Genomic DNA, 20,219 nt, shown 5'->3' with positions numbered 1-20,219 from the left:
AAGAGCAACAAAGAAAGGATTTTTGTTTACCTGAAAAGAAAGCGTATACATCTTCACTGTACCACTTCTTATAAAAGTTAAACATCAGTTGTTTTGACATGTGTAAATATATGAAACTAATTGTAATCCTATAAAACAATTTTTAAAACTTGTCATGTCTATAGAATTTCTTTTATAGCAAAAATTTACATTTTGGCTCTAGGAGTGTGAGCAAGAAGTAAGATATGCAGCAGTTAATCAACTAAGGGATAAATGTTGTACAGCATTCCATACTTTTCAGTTTTCCTGTTAAGTTTGTCCAGTAGTGTGTTTTCTTTGTATGCCCTGAGAATTTTCGTCCAGTTTCGTTACTGCTATAAGTGTTTTCTGTTTTGATAGATTGCCCTGTATATTTGGCAGAACGGGGAAGGACCACATCTTACTCCAGTGCCTGAGTTCTGCACAGATGATATGAACTCGTATAAGGTTGATCACTGTGCAACAACATTCAGTAATTTTCTGCCACTTTGTGTAAGTACATATTTTAACTCCCACTTCCTTTGCCTTTTACTAAAGGTAAAACTTGTACTCAAATGTATAATACTTGACTTAAAAAATCTCAGACCTTAAGAAAATATTTTCATGTAAGTTAAAATAAAAGGTCTTCTGGCACTTTCCTGCTTTTGGATGTACTTACAGCTTTCTGTGGCACAGAATATTTCCTGGCAAACAAACACTGCGTATGCTTTAATGGGCCTTTCTACCATAGTATTTGATTGCATGATATATAAAGTATTTCTTTTTACATTTCTGTGAGATACTGAAGTATAGATAATCTTTTTTCACAGATGGGACTCTAAAACTTGTGGCTAAAGCTAAAATGTAGTGTAGTATTTGGTGTAGTAAAGTAGAACCCATCTCTTCCACCTCTAGGAGAACACATTTCTGATATTTTGGTTTAAGAGTTGCTAGAGGTCAAAAAGCATTCCATGCTTCCAGGAGAGTTACTCCAAAATAGCAATAACTACAGCCAATAGTAGGCACACTATACATAGTAGTATACATAATAGGAACAATTATGCCGATAAAGAAAACCAGTAAAAGTGGTTAAATTATTTTATTACAGTTGAGGAAATTTAACGATTTCTAGTGTGTAGCATTTAAGCTTCTTTTTCCAAGTATGATACAGTTCAACATGTTCTCATAGTGTTTAATTTCAAAGAAACTGAGAAAACACTAATTTTCAGATGAATTATTCTTAGTTCAACAAGTTCTACTACTCATTCTGTTTTCCTAATGACAGATGGTTTAGTTCACTTCAGAATACTTCAGTGAAGTATTTCAGTAGTGTTATTTCAGATATTTTAAACTGCTATTGAACATTTTTCAGGAGACTGAAAAGTGCTTTCTAGTGTATTACTAGTACACTATTCTACTTGATATACTATATATCCTGGCTTGTGTCAGGAGTGGTGTTGCCAGCAGGAGCAGGGAGGTGATCATGCCCCTGTACTCAGCTTTGGTGAGGCCCCACCTTGAGTCCAGTTTTGGGCACCTCACCACAAAAGGGACATTGAGGTGCTGGAGAGGATAGAGAGGCAGGCTATCAAGCTAGTAAAGGATTTGGAGCATGTGTCCTGTGAGGAACGGCTGAGGGATCTGGGGCTGTTCAGCCTGGAGAAGAGGAGGTTGAGGGGAGACCTCATTGCTCTCTACAACTACCTGAAGGGAGGTTGTAGCAAGGCAGGGATTGGTCTGTTCTCCCTAGTGGTGAGTGACGGAACAAGCGGAAATGAACTTAAGTTGTTCCAGGGGAGGTTGAAGTTGGATATTAGGAAGAATTTCTTTACTGAGAGGGTTGTCAGCCTTTGGAACAGGCTGCCCAGGGAGGTGGTTGAGTCACCATCCCTGGAGGTGTTTAAAAGAAGGGTAGAGGTTGCCTTGGAGGACGTGGTTTAGCGGTGTTGATAGGGCTAGGACAAAGGTTGGACTCGATGATCTTGACCACTTCTTCCAGCCAAAACTGTTCTATGATTCTGTAGGGTTTTATTTATTACATGTCTGGAAATACACGTCCTATAAAATGTTACAGACAGAGCCTGTAGTTAAAAAATTAATTTTTGTTCTGTTTATTTAGGGAGAGCCAGTGAAAAAGGAAGATATTTTTGTTGCTGTAAAAACATGTCGGAAATTTCATGGTGACAGAAGTAAGTTACTGGTTGGTCAAGGTAGTAGTTCTATGCAGTACAGTTTATAAAATTAATATTTAATAAACAAGCTGATATATGCTATCTGTGTAGCTCTTGAGACTAAATGTTTGCAAAATGTACTGGGAAACATGAACGCTGCCGAATTCTAAACAGCTTATTCATCAGGTAGGTTATTTTTTTCCATGCAGAGTTCTTCAGGAGTGCTGTGAATTGTTTAAGATGAAAAGTTGTGGTCACTTGATGTTTCATCATTAGTGGTTGGTTGGCAAAAATCTGGAAACTGGAAATCTAAATTAAAAGTATGCATAAAGTTAGCTTATATTGTTGTCAGTTGAAAATGTTGCAGTAAATTAATATTCCTCACTACATTTCCCACAGCTCATTTATTTACTTCTGTTCCTTGTACTAGCAGTGACAATTGTGCAGCTGTGTGGTGGCTGATCAAGAAATTTGAACGATATGAAAGGTCTCTCTCCTCCTCCTTCCCTTTATCCTGCCCTGCTCTCCAGTAAAAGATGGAGCAGCTCACGCTGCCGTAGTTTCCATCTGTTGTCTCTCTTCAATTGGATGTGCACCTGTGTTTTACAATACTTGGAATGGGAAATTTTGTCTCTTAGAGAAATCTGATCATTTGTGATACTTTTGATCTGGGCCATGGCTTGGACAGAGTTTCCCACGTGTCCAGCACTATAGTGTGTTTCGTCAAGAAATTGTAGCGTTACGTAATGATAGTCACTATGAAAATATGACCATGGTATCCATGGTAAAAACAACAAACAAAAAATCCTAGCACAGCCCGACCACATGTGTCCAGTGAGTATTAACTTCCTTTTCAGAGGCATGGAAAATAAAGACAGAGAGACCCTCAGCTTTAGCTCATACACAGTAGGGCGCAGCTAAGTTGAGGTAGACCCACTGTCTACAAAACTTGGAAGGAAAAGTTCCAAATCTACTGATTTAGCAGAAGACACTCTACCTACTTGATGCCACCTACCAGTCCATTCTAGTTTGCCTCTAGACATTTTGTTAATAAGGAAATTCAGGAATAGATTTATTTCCAGGAATTTACTTGGAATTTTATATGCCTTTAAATACTCCTGATATGTAATATTGTCACCATTGGGCTTAGTTTGTTCTTCAGTGTAATTAAAAGTGATTATTATTGGAAAAAAAATAGAAAATGAAATAATAGTAGTACTGAATTTTGGGGGAGGGTTGCCACGCCTATTGTCAGCAGACAGGATGAAGATAAAAGCTCTTTTCTGAACTAAGTGTCCCTTTGATAATACATCCCAAACTGTAGGTGCTGTCACTTTAAATTTAGACTGTTTGCCAGTTACTGTGTTTTTTTCTTTTAAAATAAGATTTATGGATTTTTTTTCTTAATGTTACTGCACTTTATGAAGGCACATTTCTAGTATTTTAATCATCTAAACATTAGACTGTCATTAAAGTAGCTTTTGACAGAACAAAATTTACTGCCCTGTAATTGGAGTTCACTGAAGAGTTTTCTGGATCCATGTTTTTTTTCTTACATCTAAATCAAAACAAACAAACAAACCTAGAAATCTGGAAAAGAAGTTAAGGCTTCCAAAAGATAGCCTAAACATCCCTCAAGAAACACGTGTTGAAGACTGAGGAAAATTCTTGAACTTTCCTCACAGCTTCCAGTATTATGCAATAGAGGATTATATTACTCAAGATTTTGAAAGAGTAGTGATGCCAGCTTCAGAGAGCTCTTTTTACCTGGTAAGTCACTTTTTATTGTATGCCAAAAACCACATTAGTGCAACATTAGGGCTTGGAATTCCATGTGCAGAAACAGCTAAGTTTTACTTCAGAATTTACGCCAGATACAGCTCTTCTTCTTACACATACTGTATGTGGTTATATAAGAAAATTTCAAGACTGAAAACATGCGTCAAGGTTCTAGAAGTAGCACAAAAAAAAACATTATTAAGAGCTTGGAGCTGAACTTGTATAAATAGCTCTGTAGTGCGGTATTAAACCTTCTGTGTGATTGCAAGTATTAATGTATACTGATAAAAGTTTGCGTCAGCAAGTCCGAAATTTCATATAGTTGTTCCTTCTTTGGAATATGTCATTTGTTAGAAATTGGCAGGTATTGTGGGATCCAGTCTACAACAGACATTAGTCTGGGTGGTGACACAGAAGCACGCAAGGAGAAGAGAAAGAATCTTTAGCTAGTAGGTCCTTTGTTAAACCATTTAACTGAGGTGACACTCAGGTCCTTGCTTCAGTGAACATTTTTTTCATTTATATGAAGAAGGAGGACTCCAGCAAAGAAATTGCGAGGCTCAGTCTCTATTAGCAAATTTTTCTGTGTGCTAAAGCCACCTTACTGAGGTTGAGGTCCTTGCTTGGAGAGAGGTAACCAGCCTTTACAGGTACATCTCTTTTACCAGGTGAAAGTTGGTAGCATTTTTTATATCGGCAATGCTTGTGTACTGGGGTCTTGTTTTCTGAAAGCTTTCTTGTTTTGTTCTTCTAAGAAACATTTTTAAAATAAAACATTTCCACGAAATAAGAAAATAATTTCCTCCTTAGTTTTTTTTCTTATTCTGGTTGGAAAAAAAAAGATGTTTACATGGCATTCTCTGCCAATTAATGCCTGATTATGCAATGTTATATGATGTAATGTGACTTTTTATTACATAGAAAGTAGAGTAAATGCATTGTGAAATTCCTGGCTTTGCATTTCAAAACTCTACCGTAATGTTGTATGGAGACTTTTTTTGTGCGTAATTCTCTTTGGGCTTTTTATGCAAAAAATTGAGAGCGGTTTTATGTTTCTTAAAAAAACATTTAAAAGCACTACTAGCCTTTACGCAATGCTGCAGAGGTGAAATGATATCTTCTCCAAATATTAAAGCCTTTCCACTAGTGTGTTGAATTCTTATTACTCTGTCTTGAGTTACCTTTTGATTCATTTTAGTGTTATGAAACTGACTATTGGTTAGTCAAAAAAGAATAAATCCTTAAAGTCCCTGAGTGATCAGAGTAAAGTGAGCAAGGATGTAGGCAGCAAACATCAAATTACGTGATGGATGGTTCCAGCAATGGGCTAAATTGACTTGTTAACAAGCATCAGAGTTATGTAGCAGCATTTTCTCCATTTAAAGAATTGGTAGTTTGACCCTGGCTGGACACCAAGTACCCACCAAAGCTGCTCTATCACTCCTCTAGTCAGCTGGACAGGAGACAGAAAATATAATGAAAGGCTTGTGGGTCAAGATAAGGGCAGGGACCTCACTCAGCCATTACCATCATGGGCAAAACAGACTTGATTTGGGGAAAATTAATTTAATTTATTACCAGTCAGATCAGAATAGGATAATGAGAAAATCATAAAATAGTAGAATGGATTGGGTTGGAAGGGACCTTTAAAGATCATCTAGTCCAATCCCCCTGCAGTGAGGAGTGACTTTAACTAGATCAGGCTGCTCAGAGCTCCATCCAGCCTGACCTTGAATGTCTCCAGGGATGGAGCCTCCACCACCTCTCTGGGCAACCTGTGCCAGTTTCACCACCCTCATAGTGAAGAAGTTCTTCGTAGTGTATAATCTAAATCTACCCTGCTCTAGTTTAAAACATTACCTGTTGTCCTGTCATTAAATGTCCTTGTAAACAGTCCCTTCCCAGCTTTCCTGTAGTCCCCTTCAGATACTGAAAGGCAGCTATAAGGTCTCCCTGAAGCCTTCCTTTCTCCAGGCTGGAGAACCTCAACTCTTTCTCCTGTCCTCAAAGGAGAGATGCTCCAGCCCTCTGATTATTTTTGTGTCTCTCCTCTGGACCTGCTCCAACAGGTCCATGTCGTTCTTGTGTTGGGGGCTCCACAGCTGGAGGCAGTACTCCAGGTGAGGTCTGACCAGAGCAGAGGAGAGGGGCAGAATCACCTCTCTCGACCTGCTGGCCACGCTTCTTCTGATGCAGCCCAAGATGCCATTGGCCAGGCTGCCACCATGCATTGTCCTGTCCAGCTTTTCATCCACCAGCACCCCCAAGTCCTTTTCTTCAGGGCTGCTCTCTATCATCTCATCCCCCAGCCTGTAGTGATAGAGAGGATTGCCCCAAACCAGGTGCAGGGCCTTGCACTTGGCCTTGTTGAACCTCATGTGAGGTTCACATGGGCCCACTTCTCCAGTTTGTCCATGTCACACTAGAGGACATCCTGTCCCTTTGGCATGTCAACCGCACCACTAAGCTTGGTGTCATCTGCAAACTTGCTGAGGGTGTACTTGATCCCACTGTCCATATCATTGATGAAAATACTAAACATCACTGGTTCCAGTATGGATCCCTGAGGGACACCATCTCTGTCTAGTCATCAAGCCACCGACCACCAAACCCCCAAATCTTAAAAACACTTTCCCCATACACCTTCTTCCCAGATTCAGCTTCACTCTCAAGTTCACCTCCTTCCCACAGCAGTATAGCGGGATGGGGAATGGGAGTTGTGGTCAGTTCATCACACTTTGTATCTGCTGCTCCTTCCTCTTCAGGGGCAGGATTCCTCACATGCTTCCGCTGCTCCAGTGTGGAGTCTCTTCTACAGGAGACAGTCCTCTGCAAACTTCTCCAACATGAGTCCTTCCCATGAGCTGCAGTTCTTCACAAACTGCTCTGGTGTGAGTCCCTTCCATGGCATGCAGTCCTTCAGAAGCAGACTGCTCCAGCGTGGGTCCTGCATGGGGTCACAACTCCTGCTAGCAAAGCTGCTCCAACATGATCTCCTCTTTCCGTGGGTCCACAAGTCCTGCCAGGAGCCTGCTTCATCATGGGCTTCCCACTGAGTGACAGTGTTCTTTGGGCATCCATATGTTCCAGCGTGGCATCCTCCATGGGTTGCGGGTGGACATGTGCTCCATCGTTAACCTCTGTGGGCTCCAGCAGGACAGCCTGCCTCACTGTGGTCTTGACCATGGGCTGCAGGGGAATCTTTACTCCAGTGCCTGGAGCACCTTCTCCCACTCCTCCTTCACTGGCCTTGGAATCTGCAGAGTTGTTTCTCTTACATACCCTCACTTCTCTCTCCAAGCTGCTGGTCTTGGCCAGGTTTCCTTCCCCTCCCCACCTCTTCTTGAATATGTTATTCCAGAGGTGCTAACACTGTCGCTGATGAGCTCAGCCTTGGCCAGCCATGGGTCCATCTTGGAGCTGGCATTGGCTGTCAACAAGGAAGTAGCTTCTAGAGAGCCACCACTGTCAACCACCTGTTACCAAAACCTTGCCATGGAAACCCAATACAGCAGGAAACAGCAAATTAGGTAATAGATGATTCCAGCCAGAGTCTAAAATGAGTTGTTCACAAACATCAGAGTTATCTTGCAGCAAAGAGATGTTATGTCAAAATTTCCTCTATTTAAGAACTAGCTGGTACAAATGAGACCTACTGAATGGTGTCAAAGAACATAAAGCAGACAAACAATGACAGTAGAATGCACAGTGTTTGAGAATGTTTGCTGATTTAAGTCCACCACTTGATTTTTAAAATGGAAAAAAGATCATTATTTTAATCTGATAGCTCTCTTCCAAACACCCTGTGGGCATTTGGCTTGTTTATGTTACGCATAATTTATTCACTTCTTACCCTCATTATTAGAATTTTGTATGATCAATTTTAAATGTTTATGTGAAATGTCAAACTAATAAGAGAAGGATGCCTTTTGTAGAGAAACATTAAACTGTCCTCCTTTGAGTAGAACTTCCATGGGATTACACTCAATTGTGTGATATTTATAAGTGTCCTTCTGTGAGGGTGTCTCCAGACACAGGTGCTTTTGAACATTAATACATCACTGTCAGATACGATGTATAAAACACAAATATAGTGTTTCAAAAGGTGCATTTGGTCTTTTTCTGATTCAAAATATTTTATATGCTGTACAGTTGGATGTGCTATTTTTAAAGTGCAACGGTTTCAGTACTGATAGAATGATATCTGGTAGTGTTCATGCTGTTGAGTGCTAAAGTCTACCATAGCAAGCGTAAAAGTAACGACTTCCATGCTTTGGTTAGCATAAATGAAAACTTCACAGTTTTCAATGTAATACGAATGAAGCTACAGTCATATTTTAAAAAAAAATTTAATGTTATGTAAATAAAACTGTCCTGACTGACTTTCCCGAAAATGTAAAATTGTTTCTCTTGAGAAAAAAAAAAAGAACATTTAGAACCATGATGCTATATTTGAAAAAATATTTTCCTTACCATGCAAAGGAATGTGTCAGTTAACGAGGTGCAGAAATGTTTTGATCGAGTACTTATTTTAATCAAGTTACTTGTATTTCAATGTCAACAATTCTTTTGCAGTACCAGTTGTAAAGCAGACTTGGGAAAGAGAAGCTGCCCTTATTGAATACTACAGTGATTATGAAGACATCTCCATTCCTACTATAGATTTAGGTGTACCTAATACTGACAGAGGTGAGCTATTGATTGTTGTCAGTTTTGTGCGAATAGCTGTCTAAAGATGGTTAATCTTATGAATGATACGCGTATTTCATTTAGAAATTCTGTATTTCTATAGCAGCTTGTGCAGCCTAAACTAAAAGAATGCTTTTGCCATGCAGGAAATGGATGGAGAGTACAGTTCACCTGTGTAGGTGGAATGTTCTTTTTAGTAGAAACCTAGATTTTGTGTGTGTGAAAGTGTGGTATATTGGTACACTCCAAGAGGTAAAAATTGGTGTTATTACTGAGAGTAAGAATAGTAACTCTGAGTTACTGACAGTAAGATGTTCAATAGTAGAAGAAATCACAGATTTATTTCAAAAGACCTCAGACATTGCCTGCTCATTACTGAGCATAGACTACTTGCCATGTGGTATTCAAATATTATATGCTTGTGCCTAGTATGTCTTGATTTAAGCTCTGAAACTAAACGTTACGATTGGAAGTTCTTTTATGACACATAATGTGGTTTTAAATTAATTTAATCTGTGAGTTGGAAAAAAGTTTTGGAAATGTGGCTTCCATGAGTTTATTAATTTTAGGGATTTTTCTTTCATTTAATATATTGATTTTAGGCTTATTATCTCTGCTACAGGCTATTGTCTTCTAGAAGTATCCAAGCTGTCACCTATTAGCTTTATTTGGCCCACTAGGTCAGTTGTTCCCATCTCTGGATTATTTCCACCTTTCCAGCTGCCCTTTCTTTTTGTCCTCTACAGAGGACAGAGGCACAGAGGGAATAGGCAGGATTTTCCATTTGCACAGGTGAGCAACCAGTGAGTGTCTTCAGGAGACAGCAGACCTGCTGTGCGTGCATGGAGCATCTGTAGAAACTGTGCCCAGTGGCTCTAGTCACACCAGAGGGAAGGGACCTTCTATGTTTCACCTTTGAGCATTGTTGTGAGGAGCAGAGAGACCTGAGGGTTACTGGTGTTCTAAGCTACCCAAACTATGCTGAGTTTGATCTATTAATATTTTTGTCCGCATCTATCATGGTGGAATATGTAATATGGAAGTCTTGGGTTTAATTTTGTGACTGTTCATATATCAGTCTGCATCAAGATCTCTCTTTATTTAAATGTGTATTCTGTTATTTCTGTTCCTTTAGGTCACTGTGGGAAAACTTTTGCCATTTTGGAAAGGTTTTTGAATCATAGCTCTCCCAGAACTCCTTGGTTAGTCATAGTGGATGATGACACATTGATAAGGTATAGATTGCAGTACTTCATGGATTACCACTGTTCATGTCAATAGCAGTTTTAGCAATATTCATCTCTTGTTCTGAATTTAAGAGATACAGCTGTTTTATTAGTTCCGTAGCTTTATATTCCTTTAAGGAAAAAATTGTTGCTTTCCTTCGGCATTCGTTGACTGATATGAAAAACAATGTAATCTTATAACTTGAAAAAAACTTCGCATATTAGTTTTATTATGTAATCATATAGTCTGAATATTATTACACGTTGTGGTTCTTCAGTGTAGGGATGTTGAGTCATTTGCTAATTCATTTTTTAAGATGTATTCCTCACATAAACGTGCCAGAAGAAGGGTTCCATAAGCTAAGGTCAGTTGTTGAAGCCACCCAGAGCCATGTCCAGGGACTTGGCTTTGTTAGAAAATTACGTCCCAGCAAAATAAGGCACCGCAGTATAAGCAAAATAAGACACAGCGGTCAGCCAGCAGAATTATGTGGTCATGAACATGAGAATAAGTGACTGAGGACAATACTTTACATTAAATCATGTGACAGAAGAATGTGGAAGAGGCTATAACTGTAGATAAAGCAATATTTGTATAACTAGAGCTACCTTTTTTTGTCTTTCAATGCCCAGGGAGAAAAGATCATTTGCAAATTCCATTGTCTGGCAAAAAAATAATTTCTTGATTTCCCTGAGATGAGATTCAGATTTGCTGAGAAATGTTACCTGCCTCAGAAAAATATTTTAAGCTAATTCATTCATCATTTGACAAGATCCAGTGGTCATATCTCATAGTCAATAACCCATCACAAATTTCTGTTTAACAGTTTGTATCTCCGTTTTTTGTAGAATTTCTGAATCTCTCTTATCATTTTTGTGCTATTTACTAGAATGGAATTTAGGCTAGCAATGTCTGTTTCAGAATGAATGTCTACATAATTATTTTTTAAACGGATTTTTATATTATAGTATCTTAAGACTCCGAAAATTGCTCAGCTGCTATGACCCAAATGAACCAGTATTTCTTGGAGAGCGGTATGGTTATGGCCTGGGAACAGGAGGATATAGTTACATCACTGGCGGAGGAGGGTAATTTATTTAAACTCCTACTGAGATCGACATGAGTCCCTGCTTTGAGTGCAAACATTTTGAATTACAACACAAACCAGTTTCAACAGAAGCGGTGATGTTTCCTAATATGATTAAAATATAATGATGCTCAAACACTAAATGTCCTAACTAGTATGAAGCGATGCCACCCATCGGGAACAGGTTTGTAGACCAAAATTGTTGGTGCTAAGGACCACGCGTGTTTCAGGAGGGGTCATTTCGGCTTGAGTGGTCCTGTGAACCGAGTGCCTGTTCTGAGTTATCTGCACCACATGTTCTCATGACACCGATCATGCAGCCTTGTTTGACCTGATAGGATTTGTTCTGCATACTCGAGACCATCTTACAATGTGATTGAAAATGTAGTAAGCAGAGACAATTGGGAGAGTTGCTTAAAAAAGTACCCTCATGATCTGAGCGGTTGTGGAGTTTGTAGGACAACCCAAAGCAGAATGCCTAGGGCTACAAATTGCCAAGATGAAAATACTTATTCCTCTTCTCTTTCTTTGCCCAAGGATGGGGGGAAATGATTGTGATTCTTCTTCATGTGATGATTTGTGGAGACGTGGCTGATGTCCTGGAAAACAGTTTCTCACAGAAAGAGATTGTGGGTTGATCTTATGCAAGAGACACATGGGTCCCTGTGATTGTATGCAAAACTTGGGTTAAATTAACATGTATATGAACTTTCAAATTGGCTCATTGCAATAAAAATGGACTTAAGACTTTGATCTGTCCATCCTGTGTGTCTAAAGTAAGTAGTGCGGACGTCTGAATGTGCTTAGTGTCTTTGTTACAAACAATGGCTATAATAGCCTCCCAGGTTTTTATCTCTCAATTGGCTGTCCTTCTCATTGTTCTGCATGGTTGCATAAGGTTTTACTTAAGTAGGGTTTATGCTTGAGTGAAAATATAAACCTTCTACTGGTCTGTTTGTTCGTTACCAGCCCTGTACTTCTATATCCTTTTAGTGTTTATCATCTCCTAGTTTCTATCCGTTCAACTAGATGTGGAAATTTGGGGGCGATATTCAATTCTTGAGTTTGAGTAGATAGAGGTACAGGTCATCCACCTTGTTCTGTACCCTAATTTTGAGAAGGTTCATTGTAAGTGAAGAATTCTGTATATCTGGAGGGGTGCAGTCCAGATACACTCCCGAAATGTGTGCCATCTATAGAACTATAGAATCATAGAACAGTTCAGGTTGGAAAAGACCCTTGGGATCATCAAGTCCAACCATTAACCCTACACTACAATGTCACACCTTCTGTGTAGCATGACACACTGGTCACAAGTCCCAATTCTTCCTTTTTTTTTTTTGTCTTTTCAAGTCTCTAACTTATTATTCTTTTTCTATTTGATCTGAAACTGAGATATGACGTTCTCCCTTTTTTTTTTTCTTTTTATGATACGTGTAGTTTTCAAAGTTGCAACGATAGTGATGGGGTCTTTTGCAACTTTGATAATATTCAGTCTTTTTGCCTTAGCATTTGGTATTTGTGGAAGTTTTGCCATGTCCCAGTGTCAAGCAAAGGATTGTCATATAGCGAATGAAATCATGAAGCCATGTAGCAATTTCAGAATGTGAATCTTTTTAGTATAACTGTTAGTAGCTAGAATACTCTGTATTCTGATTGGACTGGTTGGATGATGTAACTTGAGAAAAGGCAGCTATGGAACACTTGAGAGTATATTCCTTCAGCTGCTGAAATTAAGACATCATAATGTTTCTGGTCTATCGAAGGCTTATTTTAGTGATAATGATCTAACGGCTCCAGGCTCTGGTTGATATTGAGATGAGCAAAAAGTTAGGAAGAACAGAAAAGCCTTGTAGTGGCTTCAAGGAAGATTTTTCACTTACGAAGAGAATTCTGTCTAACAGAGGATCCAAGGAATGACAGCTCAGATTTTGAGTTCTTTTCATTTAATTGCTACATGATAACTAACTGAACAATACATTTGGGTAAGATAGGGGAGAATACCCCTTTAAAGTCTTGGCCAGATTTAGGAGGAATTATCAGCTGTGATAAAAAAGATGGCTAGCTAAGTAATTGTTGGAATAACAAGAAGTCAGTATAATTAATTTTCTTTATATAAAGTAATTATCTTTCAGAAAATGCCTCTTGCACTACTTGTCAGTACTGACTTCTCAAATTTTGCAATTTCAGACACGTTGTACCAGACATTTTGTCTTGTGGTTTTATGCCATTTAGCAGTACTTATTAATTGTGGTCATTTGGCTTCTCTAGTAGTTATTGTCTGATACGCTTAATTTGTTTTTTATTTTTTTTATTCAGGATGGTTTTCAGCAGAATAGCTGTTCAGAAGCTACTTGCTAGTAAATGCCGATGTTACAGCATGGATGCACCTGATGATATGGTCCTTGGGATGTGTTTCAGTGGCTTGGGAATCCCTATAACACATAGTCCACTTTTCCATCAGGTCAGAGAGTTATTTTCACTATTATTTAAAATATATTTCATTCTTGGAAGTCCACACATAAAACAGGACTCGTAAATGTTGCAAATTCATAAAAACTGCAAACTCAATCAATGTGTAATAGCAATAACCATTATGCCACTGGTGCTGTACCTTATTTCTGTCCAGAACAAGTTTGATCAAGCAAGTAAGAATATTCTCAAAGCATGGATTAATACAGTGCTTTGATAGTTTACAAGATATTTCAATTATCCTGTGAATACTTTTTATAAAAAGGACATTTTATAAAAAATGCAGTCAGAGGTGAGAACTTTGAAAAACAGATAGAATTATGAGCCACATGCTTTAAATGCTTGTGATACGTCCTCTAAGAAAAGAGAGAAAAAACACACCATAATACATCTTTCTTAGGGGATGGAGAACTGACTGAAATTTTTCAGTAAATTTGTCTTCCCTACTTACCCAATTTTTCTGTTGATTCAGTGTTTACTATTCTCAAGTATCTTGTGAGTGAAGACAGAAAATGTAAAAGTATTCTCTGAACTGTTGTGTTTGTGGTGGATTCTGAAGAATGGTATAAATATGAGAAATTGCCCTATGCTAGCACAAGGGAAAAAAGAGGTTACAAAACATAATTTTCTTGCGAGTGTATTCTCTGGCTTGGGAGAAGTGGATCAGAATAGATTTGAACCTTGTTTCTCTATTCTATATTTAACAATCCAACTGTAGCGTCACAGTGGAAAGCAGGATGCATTTAGTCCCAGAGAGATTTGCTGCCTTGTAAACCAACCAAGTAATTTACTTTCTGCCTGTTAACACTGAAGAGAAGAAACACTTAGGATTTTTCCCAAACGGCACACAACTTTTTAAAAAATCAACATTTAAATCAGTGTAGTGCTCAATGTTTTTCAAGTGTTAATCTAATTTAAAAACTAGAAGGACCTGCGTATCTGAATATGAACTGAGATTAAGCTAATAGGCTACTTGGAAATTAGTTGCCATGTAATTCAGAGCAACTATCAGTAGGGAGGGAAAGTTTGCTGTTTAATTTTTCAGTTTTTCCTATATTAAGATTCTCTTTCTGATTATATTTACTATTTAGAGAAGTGGAAAGACTAAGAATTTTTATTCCTTTTCAATTTTTAAAAAATTGTATCTATTTACTTTCCTGTTTTGTTATCATTTACTCCTTTCAGTATAGATAAAAGAGTTATTGAATAAATATATGAGTTATTGAATGATTTGTGCTTGCACAGGTGTTTTTAAAAAAAATAACCCCACCTGATAAAGGAGAGTCAGGAAAAACAGAACTCACTTTACAGATTTGCATGAGTGGCCATTATAGAACAAAAAAAAGCACTTTCTTTTAATTTTTAGTGGGGTGCATTTGACACTATCGCTTTGAAAGTGAGATCTTAGCAGTTTGAATGTCCACACAGAAAATTACACTTGCATCTTTGCTGTTGCTTATAACAAATCCTAATTTAAAATACCTTCAACAAAAATTAACCCTAGGGCAAAAACTACTGAATAGAAACTTTTTGTAACCTGTTCCAGAGGCTTTTGCCATTATGAAACTCATGAAGATAACAGGGACGTTCCTTGAGTAGCAGCCAGGATAACGGTCTTAAAAATACAAAATCTCAGGAAAAACAACGTATTTGGCTTTTGTAGAATAACGAAGTACAAATTCTAACACCACCCCCACCCCACCTCCCTTCCCCCAAAGATTACAATAATTGATTCCAAAAGATGTAAGGAAAAACAAATTGAGGGACTTTATATCTTAAGGTCAACCACCTATAAAGTGGTATCATTTTAGAGAGCAATGTAATTAAAATGGTTGTTATTAGAGCAGATCTCATTCTATTAGAATTATCACATCAGCAACATTTTGTCTATAGCTCAATAAAAGCTGATTGATTTTCAAACAGCCAAAATCTTTAGTCTTGGATATCTAAAAACTGTCTCTATCCAAAGTAAATTCTTCAGGTTTTTGAAACCTAAATGTTCATTAAAGTTGTTTTCAAAAATATTGAGGGCGATAGGCTCTCTCTTGATTTCATAAGTGGAATTTTTCAAAATAAGCACTCTGTGGTTTAAATATCAAAATAAAACCCCGCATATTCAGGTTTCTTCATGTCTAATTCCCTTGCCTAATTTTATGGCTGGAGTGTGGATTGTATGCAGAACTTCACCAAAAACACAGCGTGTAGAATTCATTAATACCGCCATAGGTAGGTGAAGCGTGAAGTATTCAGTTACTGGCTTAGGCATCAAATTAGTGATTCAGTATCCAAATCACCCGATTTTCCGTTCGTGTTTTACATCTAGAAAAACGCACATGTGTGCCTTTCATGCACTTCTTTATACAAAGCCTCTACTTACAATGGCAAAATCTAGTTATTTTACCAGGGACTGTGATGAGGGGTTTTTTTACGTAATGGTGCACTTACAAGCCATTAAGCTGTCAGAGGAGATGAAACATGCTTGGTGCATTAAGAAGTCAGCTAAATCATGTAGCTGTGCTGTAATTCTGTCTGTTCTGATATAAGCCAATACAAAATAACAGTGCAGTTTTTCTGGCACTACAGTGTTTCCTGTGTTTGGTAGCCTTTTCCCATCATAAAACTTCAAATATTTTGGCTGCTTATGGCCTTACTAGGACGCCACAATCACACAGTGATTGACAACTCTCACATAGTGATTGGCAGTGCTGGCAACTCTCATTTAAGAGGAGGAACAAGAGAGTATTACTTAAAATCATTGTGTTATTATTCATAGATGTCTTAGGTGTCTAATCGTAGAATGGCCTAGGCTGGAAGGAACCTTAGAGATCACCTAGTCCAACCTCCCTGTCATGGGCAGGGACGCCTCTCAACTAGATCAGGATACTCAAGGCTCTTTTCAACTTGGCCTTGAACACCTCCAGGGAGGGGGCAGCCACAACGTCTCTAGACAATTTATTCCAAAGTCTTGCCACTCTCGTACTGAAGAATTTCCCTCTAAGAAACTATGTTTAAAAAGATGCCGTACAAACTACGCTGGTGATCACTTGCTTTCTTAGATGTTCACCATTTCATCCTGAGAAATAGGGCATATTTCATACCAGTGTTCTTCATAGCGTGACAACTGCAGCATGGTCTAAACTAAAATCTAGACTAATGCCTATCAATTTATTTAGTAGAATGATGTAAAACCCCCTTGTTTTCATCTTGCATGTTGTGACAATGCCACACGGCTTTGTAATGATACAGAGGCCATGGAACAGTGATTCTTTCCTATTCTAAAATTATTCCTTGTTGCTGGGTACTAGTGGTTTTGGTTTATTCTTCCATTGCAGGCAAGGCCAATGGACTACCCAAAAGGCTACCTTTCTCACCAAATTCCTGTTTCATTTCACAAGCATTGGAATATTGATCCGGTGAAGGTATATTTCACATGGCTGGCGCCCCACACAGAAGAGTCACTTAATGGAAGGAAGGTTGTATATAACAGAGAGGATTTATAAGCTGTAGAAGAGTGTCAGTGTCGATGAAGGTACTGCAGTTGAGAGACAGTCACTCCTGCGGTTTTTGTGTTGTTCTGACGTTGTTCATCTGTTCATGGCATAGAAGACAACATCCTGTTCCTGTTCGTTACGTTCCTACAGAGCAATGGAAGAAGGCACCTAATTGACTTTTAGATTCTTTTGTTACACTTGGTTTCTTTTTAAAATGTTTTTTGGACTTTGTATAAAAATGGACTTGACACACATTTAAATGTCTCATACAACTTTATGTTCTGGTTTGGACTTTTGTGTCAGACAGCATCAATTTATATTTCCTCCCTTTGTTCTCTCAAAAGCTGATGTTATGTATTTGGGAGCCTAATACTGAACATGTGTCGAACATCTGTTGAACATCATCTTTCATTGTTCTACAGAAAACAGTTTTCCAAACTGTTCTGGAACAGGTTCTTGACAAATCAGAAAGGAGACGTGAATTTGTTTCTGTGACCAGGAGCTGGATTATGTAAAGACTGTGTTCCATTATACTAATTTGAAATAGAAATATTGCCATTTCCTGGGATAGAGGGACCGAGCGTGAAACACTGTTGTACCTTTTAAGTTTATCAGTGTTTGGGAGGAATGCCATGTTCAAAATCCATAAAAAGGGTAAGGACGGGGATTTCTTAAGTGGCCACGTGAGGTCGCCGTGGCTCCTTCAGAAACCTAAGTCACTGTGTATCTGTTCGGCAAGAATAAATGAGATTATTAAGGATTTTTGCAGAACTAACACTTCGGTATTTCTGGTGTGTGCATTTCAATAACATACGGATTCCAGCTTTCAAAAGTTTGTAGTATTCCTAATTTATATCATCAAGATATGTAATTTTATGCATACAACATGTAAAGAGTGATTCGTATTTAAAATTATCTTGATTTTTTTTCTTTGAGTAATTCAGTTTTGTAAAAATGTTTGTACAAAAACTGGCTTTAGTATGTTCTAAACTGATTTTTATATTGTAAAACTGCTCCTTTTAAGATGACAGTGTATGGCATTTCCATGCTCTTATTTAACTTTGCTCGCTATATTGTAACCAAATACAGGGCCTTAAAGCCATACTGCTGAAGTAATTTGTGGTTTGTTTTCTTTTAGTAGGTTAGAAATTGATTCCACTCCAAAGTAATGCAATACTTACTCTTAAGTCAAAGTAGGGGAGCCACTGATGCCTATTTCAGTAATTACTGAAGTTGCGTAAGCATTTGTTTGTGAATGTAGCTTGTGGAATTTTAAGCATTTGAATAGCAAGCACATATTCAAAATAGATTCAGATTCTGATTGAATAGGAAAAATCCATGTTATGTCTTATTTCTTTTTTCTTCCCATTATCAGTGCCTTAAACAGTAGACATTTTACTGATACCAGGACTTTTTCTCCGATACCATGGGTGAATTGGTAGTTACATTGACTGTTTAGAACTGTGAGAGCTGAAAGCTAAATAAAAGCATTCTTCTTTATCCTTTTGTGCCTTCTTCCTCCTTACAAACCAAGTATAGGATTATTTAAGCACCCATGTCATAATTTTATCACCTGAATAGTATTCTATGGTCAGTTGTACTAAAAGGCAGCTTTAACTACTTTTTTTTTTTTTTTAATATTCTGTCCTGACATGCTTCCCCACATGAGGTTAATTTTCAGGTCTGCAGTTTTGTGCAAGCGAAAAATGGTTTTGCAGTGGGCACGTCCCGTGACTGGCAATCTCGATGCTATCACAGTTATCAGATATCAGATTCTCCAAAGATCTTACGATATAGTCCAGTCAGTTCCCACTTAAAACCAGTGATATTTCACATCTCCTTAGGCCCCATGGAGGCAGAATAGGTCAGACAAAGACAATTCCTTTTGGGTCTTACCTGTGTTGCACTTTTGGTCTTCTGTCTTATTTAGAGATTGGGAGCTGTTGACTCATTCATTGCTTGTTTACTCAGACTTCTGGTCGGACAAATGTAATAGGAGCTGTCTTAAAGTCCATCTTTGCCCTTGCCGTTAGCTCTGGGTTCTGCTGCAGGGATTCTGGAGGAATTGGTAAGCATTAGACTTCTGATTCCCATCTTCATAGTTTTGAAGCAATGAAGCAGTGGTTTACTGAAGTACCCTGCCTCCAAAACTCTGACTTTTGAGACGTAATGATATGGAACCTTAGCAGCAGCCTGACAAAAGTGACCTTTTGTTCCATGGACTAAAAAATTTTAAGATTTTTTCTTTCAGACAAAGGATTCCATGAAGTTTCTGAGAACAAGATGTGAAGCTTTCTCTATTAAGTTTAGTTTTAGAAGACTCAGCAAGGCTGTTACTATCTGAATCCTAAAGACAAAATTGTGTATTAATGAGCCTTAATAGTACTAATGTTTCTAAGGAAAATCAAGGGGATTATAAATCACAGAATGCCATAATGTTAGTGCAGAGCAAGAGAAGGGGAATTCACAACTCACTTTTGTAACAGGCAGATTAAAATGTTGATTGACTGCTTGAAGTTCCTTTTTCTGAGATATTCCAGAATTGTGGTATGAAAAAGAAAATCTGGGAATCATTGTTAATTGTTTGGTTTTAGTGTTTATAATGTAGGATATTACCATATGTTAAGATATTTCTTTCATAGAATTCTCATGATAATTTGGTTGTTTGGTTAATCTGCTTTCAGGAGCCAAAAAAAAATCTTGAATATTGGTGCCTTCAATGTAATAGAATATATAAATGATGAGTGATGAAGTATTTGAGTCCTACATTTGATCACAAGTGAGAATGAGGACTGTAGTTTCCCTACATCTGCAGATGGCCCAGGCATGGAGACACCCAGAAGGAGCTGACCTTTGTCTCTTCCTCTGTGAGAAAGAAAATGGGCAAGGGCCTGAGGCAGCTTGCCTATTGGGTAACTTCCTTTCTCCTAATATCAGCTCTAATGACTGATGACTGGAGGGAGGAGTCCGAATCACTTTATTTTCAGTTCCTTAATTTGTCAATGTTTAGGACTTTTGTTATCACGGCTAGAAGTAGAATATGTCTCAGCCAGAGGCCCAAAGCAGCATGCCATTAGATTCCCAGAAAGTGACATCCACACTGGGTCAGGACTACTATAACAGCCTACTGTGAAGTGTCTCCAAAGCCAGTAATGCCACTTCACTACTTAAGTCTAGTGTGTAAGCAGTTTAATTGTCATAATAAAAAGCCAATAGAGAAAATTTTGTACTGGGAGAATTATTGTTTATGCCCACTTCTCTTGTGTGCATTTCAAACCGCTGTGACTTCGTAGGAACATCTATTGC

General features: G+C 38.1%; 1 protein-coding gene across 1 annotated transcript in view; it reads left to right on the top strand.

The window, feature by feature from the left end:
- The window catches only part of B3GALTL (beta 1,3-galactosyltransferase-like), a 59,812-nt gene extending 42,797 nt beyond the window's left edge, over positions 1–17,015 (top strand). Inside the window, exons 9-15 of the mRNA XM_009870286.1 lie at positions 379–510; positions 2,117–2,186; positions 8,523–8,636; positions 9,772–9,871; positions 10,832–10,951; positions 13,270–13,414; positions 16,755–17,015. Of these exons, the coding sequence (XP_009868588.1) occupies positions 379–510; positions 2,117–2,186; positions 8,523–8,636; positions 9,772–9,871; positions 10,832–10,951; positions 13,270–13,414; positions 16,755–16,922 (849 nt within the window). The 3' untranslated portion in view covers positions 16,923–17,015. The remainder of the gene's footprint in view (positions 1–378; positions 511–2,116; positions 2,187–8,522; positions 8,637–9,771; positions 9,872–10,831; positions 10,952–13,269; positions 13,415–16,754) is intronic.
- The last annotated feature ends 3,204 nt before the right edge of the window (positions 17,016–20,219 follow it).

Source organism: Apaloderma vittatum, unplaced genomic scaffold (assembly GCF_000703405.1).
Source record: "Apaloderma vittatum isolate BGI_N311 unplaced genomic scaffold, ASM70340v1 scaffold2705, whole genome shotgun sequence".
Lineage (NCBI taxonomy): Eukaryota > Metazoa > Chordata > Aves > Trogoniformes > Trogonidae > Apaloderma > Apaloderma vittatum.
The sequence above is the reverse complement of the archived record's forward strand: the minus strand, read 5'-3'. Positions and strand labels throughout refer to the sequence as shown.